The sequence below is a fragment of the Triticum dicoccoides genome, chromosome 7A (genome assembly GCF_002162155.2).
Source record: "Triticum dicoccoides isolate Atlit2015 ecotype Zavitan chromosome 7A, WEW_v2.0, whole genome shotgun sequence".
NCBI classification, from domain to species: Eukaryota; Viridiplantae; Streptophyta; class Magnoliopsida; order Poales; family Poaceae; genus Triticum; species Triticum dicoccoides.
In genome coordinates this window covers 602538726-602543958 of record NC_041392.1, presented here as the reverse complement: position 1 = coordinate 602543958, position 5233 = coordinate 602538726, and the positions used below count along the sequence as shown (strand labels likewise).

Genomic DNA, 5233 nt, shown 5'->3' with positions numbered 1-5233 from the left:
GGTCAGCCCGCGGACATGGATGCAGGAGCCGACTATCTAACCGTAGCCGCATACATTTCAAACCGGATTTCAACAAACTGACGGATTACATGCAAACTAGGTAATTTCCATATAAACCAGACAAAAATATTTACATTTCAAACATATTTCAACTAAACTATAGCGGACTAGGCTAGGTTATTCTAATGTAATCTATCGCCGGCCGTGGCAGAGCCCTATTGCCATGACATGACTTCCTCATGTCCGTCAGCATGCTCACATGACTGTCGTGAACCCGAAGGGATATGCTTCAACGGAAGGGGAAGAGAAGCCTATGCTTCCATAAAGCACGGATCAATGTTGTTTTTACGGTGGGGGAAGACAGTCATTGTGGCATACGGCCCCCGGGTAAGTCACCGGCTGTGTAACCCAGCGAGGCAGTGGCGGTGGCCTTCATGGGTCCCAAGCAGCGGCGGCGTCCCATGGTCTACTATTCCTCGCTATCGGTGGCGGCAGGTAGGCGGTTCGAGGGTCCGCGTTGGAGATGTCCTTAGGTCCTTTGAGGTATATGCGCCGGCAAATTTTAACATGGTCCCTCTTTTCTCCTTTTTTGATGTGAGAGGTAAGAGTATATAATAAATCACACAAGCGCACATCGTCCGCCATTGGAGATGTTTTTCGCTTAGGACTTCCTTTTTCTAGATAGGCATCTCAAAGGATTTATATATTTTTAAGATAGTCAAGTTTCATGTAGATGTGTGCGGGCGTGGCTATGTATCGCTTGCTTTTACTAGGGGTGCTATATCTCGCTTGCTCTGCGTCGGTAGCTGACGATAGCCCTGCTTAGCACTCTCTCACTAGTTGTTACGTCGGTCCTTTTCTTTTAGCTTTTTTTTATTTTTGATTATATTTAAAAAACTTATAAAAAATATATTCAAAAATTATTTGACATAAAATTTTAAAAAGTTCATCGTACATCGGAAATTGTTAATGTAGTGTAAACATTTTTTCGTGCAACTTCAAAAAAATGTTCTTACTATTAAAAAATGAGTGCATACCATTAAAAAATGTGTGTGACATTTAATAAATGTTTACGTGTTTCAAAATATGTATGTGGCATTTAAAAAAAATCTTTATACAATATAAAAAATGTTTGCATAACTTGAAAGCATGTTACATTTTTTAAAATATCTATGCTCTCACTAATATGTTTGTGCCATTTAAAAAATGTTAGACATTGTAAAACAATGTTTATGTAGTTTTTTAAAATCGTAAAACTAATAATTATTTATGACATTCTTAGAAAATGTTCACACATTTCAAAGATATGTTGTGACATTTTTTTAAATGTTAATACAATGTAAAATAATGTTCATCTAATATTAAGAAAGAGTTTTCTACCATTCAAAAAAATCTTCAACGTGTATTTGAGAATGTTTAACATTTATTCTAAGAAAATATTCAAACTTGTATTTAAAAAATGTTCATCATGTATTGGGAAAATGTTTAACGTGTATCGAAAGAATGTTATGCGTTCATATGAAAAATGTACATCGCGTATTGGAAAGTCGACATGTATTTGAGAAAAAAGATAAAAAGGAAAAAAACAATGAAAACTGATACAAAAATATATAGAAACAAAAAGAAGAAGAAAAACCACATGAAAGGTTCTAAAACCGATCTAAACCGGTCCATAAATGATAAAACCTTCCCAAAACCTCTCCAGGAGCTACAGTGTTAGGCCGACTGTTTTAGGGGAGGTCTAGAGGCTAGACGGGGCTAGATATCCCAACAAAGAGATATAGCCCTCGCGGGTGTGTCTCATACGTCTCCGTCGTATCTATAATTTTTGATTGTTTCATGCCAATATTATATAACTTTCACATATTTTTGACAACTTTTTAGTGGTTTAGCATTCATTTTTATCGTTAGAGTAACTCTTTCCATAGAAAACCTCATCGGAGCACCAAAGCTTTCAGCTGCCGCCACCTTAGGTTTAACTTTTACCGTCTTCTCTGAATTGCCATAGATCCAAAATTATAGCTTTAGCTTGTGAAATATGTTTGTCCACCACTCAGCAAAATTTTCACTGATAGATTTGAAGCACCATAACTGCCATGGCGGCTTATGACATAAACCGTGACCCGCCATATAACATTAGGCCCCATTTAAGCCGCAATCATCCACTTCAAAGTCAATAATCCGACAATATCCTTCCAGTTAGCTGGCTTATTCATCCTCATAATTCAGTCCTCCGGTTTGACAACCGTATACTCTGAACTGTATCTCCATAGCCATTAGCCTTTTACAGCGGTTTAAACAATAATTTGTAACTCGCTAGATATCTGCCGGTTTAATAACATCTTGAATCGCCTTGTAGGCCGTGCACCCAATCATGACTAAGACCATCACATCATGCGGCTGGGTCCCGTCCATCATTACCGAGGCAATGCTCCAATATTATGTCAAGATTGGCTTTTTACTGGCAAAAAACATCATTCACTGACGTGCTCTAAAACCAGACGAAGTCAGACCTCAGCTGTGGTTGCTGGGACATGTGGAATTTTGTCATGAAAGGCGAGAGAGCAATGTGGAGGCTCATTGTATTGCAAAAAATTCTCTTTTCTTAGCCGTAGGAATCAACCCCCTGATTATGTAAGCACTCTTATTACGTAATAAAGATCTGGTGGTTTGTCTAAAAAATAGTATATAGAGATACGGGGTAGGCTAGACGATGAGGACCAACCTCCTTCTGCATGTGAGAAGTTTGACTCTTCAGCCCGCTTCACATTAGTGATTGTTGTCACTTCTTTTGTTTTTCTAATATAACTTTGTGGATAAACACTAGGTCTAACCCTTCCACTAGAAAAAAGTGCATCCTTAGCCGTTGATTTTCTTTTTTATGAAATGTAGCTGTTGATCCACTCCCCATCAAAGTAGATATTGTACTCCCTCCGCTCTTTTTTACTCTGCATATAAAAATTGTCTGAAGTCAAACTTCATAAAGTTTGACCATATTTATATGAAAAAATATCAACATCTATCATACCAAAGTCGTACAATATGAAAATTTAAGTCATGACGCATCCACTGATATTAATTTCACAATGTAAATATTGGTATTTTTTTCTATAAAGTTGGTCGAACTTTACGAGACTTGATTTCAGAAAAATCTTCAAACTACAAAGGACCGGAGGGAGTAGTAACACACCTTTCATCTTTCTTTTCCCCCCTTTTGTCAGGAGGACACCTTTCATTCCTTAATAGTAGATCCAGTAAATTACATACAAGTACTACAATTTTTTGCATGGAAATTACATACAAATTGTTGGACAGTGTAGATGCACACGTGATACGTGACGACGTATGCTCTGTAGTATATGCGGCTGCACCAGCACCAGTACGTACGTGGGCAGATGCTCGATCGCGCGCAGCTAGATCTCGGCGGTGAGGCCTTCGACCTCGAGCTGGAACTTGTCCATGGCGTCCTTGGGCAGGCTGATAGGCACCACGGTGCTCTCCTCCCCCTTGCCGTTCTTGGACCTGGAGAAGTAGTTGGTCACGCCGGGGATCGGCCCCTCGCCGCCCTTGGCCGGCCCGCCGTACACGGCCTCGCCCCACCCGAAGTCCACGCTCTTGAACCCGGCGTGGCTCACGTCCGACACGATGTACGTCCGGGACAGCGCGAACAGCGGCCGCCCCCGGAGCACCATCAGGTCCGCCACCGACAGCAGGTAGTCGTACGTCACCGCCGACTTGGCCTTCTTCACCAGCTCCAGCGCGTAGCCCAGCCCGCCCGCGCAGAGCTCCCCGGCCGTGGTCGCCGCCACGGAGTAGGCGAAGGCGTTCCCGTAGAAGCCCTCTGGGAGCGGCACGTCGCGGCGGCCGCGCGCGTTCACGATGAAGGACAGCCGCACCTCCTCGTCGGCGCCGTAGCCGAGCGCCGCCGTGCGGCCGAGCCAGATGCACGCCGCCACCAGCTCGAACCGGGAGCTCCGGCTCATGTGAGGCGGCGCGCGCTGCCGCAGCCCCGCGATCTCGCGTGGCCCGAAGAAGAAGAGCACGCGCGCGACGTCGCCGGGAGGAGTCGTCAGCATCCGGTCGACCGGCCCGCCCGCCGGCTCGCTGTACTCCAGGTGCGGGTACGACGGCTGCGGCGGCTGCCTCGCCATGAACATCTCCCTGCCCCATGACGGCGTGATCGACGGTGCGGCGGCGCCGCACGCCAGCTCGCAGACGGCCTTCTCGAACTGCATCCCGCCCGGTGCGTCCGCCACGCAGTGGCAGAAACGCTGCCCGAAGATGAAGCCCCCGCACTTGAGCCTCGTCACCTGCACGTCATAGTTGACAACATCGTTATTTACCTGGAGAAACAACTCGATCGATCTTACTATGTGACAGGGGCACGTGCCCGTTACGTACCTGGATGTAGAGCAAGGGGCGGTCGATGACGGGCTCGACGCCGGCGACGGTGGTGCTCTCGAGGATGAACTGCTCGAAGCAAGGGAACGGGGGGCTCTGCACGTCCCCGAAGTCAGCCGCGGTGAGGTCGACGTCGGCCTCGACGAACATGACGCCCTGCGCCTCGCAGTCGACGACGAGCTTCCTCCCGGCCTCCTCGCGCAGGCGGCCGGCGAGCGGGTAGTAGGGCACGAGCGCCCTGGCCAGCGCCTCCCGGATGACGGCGGCCGGGTCGACCCCCTGCTTGTCCGGGTTAGCCCGGTACAGGTGGATGCCCGAGCTGTAGAACCGCATGCCCTCGCCGTCGTCGATGTCGGACAGCGTCTTGGTCTCCCTCGGCGTCTGCTCCGCCGGGGCCACCAGCACCGGCTCGCCCCGCCGCACCGCGAACGCCGGGAGGAGCGACGACGCCATCGACTCGAAGCGAGGCAGCTAGCTAGCTAGAGACTCCGCAGATAGTACACGTCCGTGCGCGTGCAAAAGCCGTGAGGAATGCGGTGCGTTGTGAGAGGACGTGAGTGGAGTGAGTGTGCTCGTGGTGATCATGGGCGCGTTTTATAGGGGAGGAAGATGTTGGGGTTGGTGCCATGGCCATACGGCCGTTTGGTCGTCGGAATTCCGGCGTCTGGCCAGTAGGTGGGCTGGGCATGCATGATCAGCGGTGGCGTGGTGGGGGTTGGTCAGTGGATTTCGCCGTTGGGCCACACACACGCGCGCACACGAGAACGGATTAGGCAGCAAGCAATGATGGTAAGCACGTACGTACGTACTCCAGTAGATCTCGTGCGGGATC

At 48.1% G+C, this 5233-nt stretch overlaps 1 protein-coding gene across 1 annotated transcript; it reads right to left on the bottom strand.

The window, feature by feature from the left end:
- Positions 1-3176: 3176 nt before the first annotated feature.
- Positions 3177-5024, bottom strand: LOC119332352 (benzyl alcohol O-benzoyltransferase-like). Its single transcript, XM_037605535.1, has 2 exons — positions 4402-5024; positions 3177-4310 (listed from the first exon to the last, which is right to left on the bottom strand). Exons 1-2 carry the CDS (start codon positions 4852-4854, stop codon positions 3414-3416), a joined length of 1350 nt encoding a protein of 449 aa, XP_037461432.1. The 5' UTR covers positions 4855-5024; the 3' UTR covers positions 3177-3413.
- Between the last annotated feature and the right edge of the window lie 209 nt (positions 5025-5233).

Coding starts and splice junctions, on each gene's coding strand:
- LOC119332352 (XM_037605535.1), bottom strand. CDS start 4,854: ATGGCGTCGTCGCTCCTCCCGGCGTTCGCGGTGCGGCGGGGCGAGCCG. Junction 4,311..4,401: donor GCCCCTTGCTCTACATCCAG/GTACGTAACGGG, acceptor TATGACGTGCAG/GTGACGAGGCTCAAGTGCGG.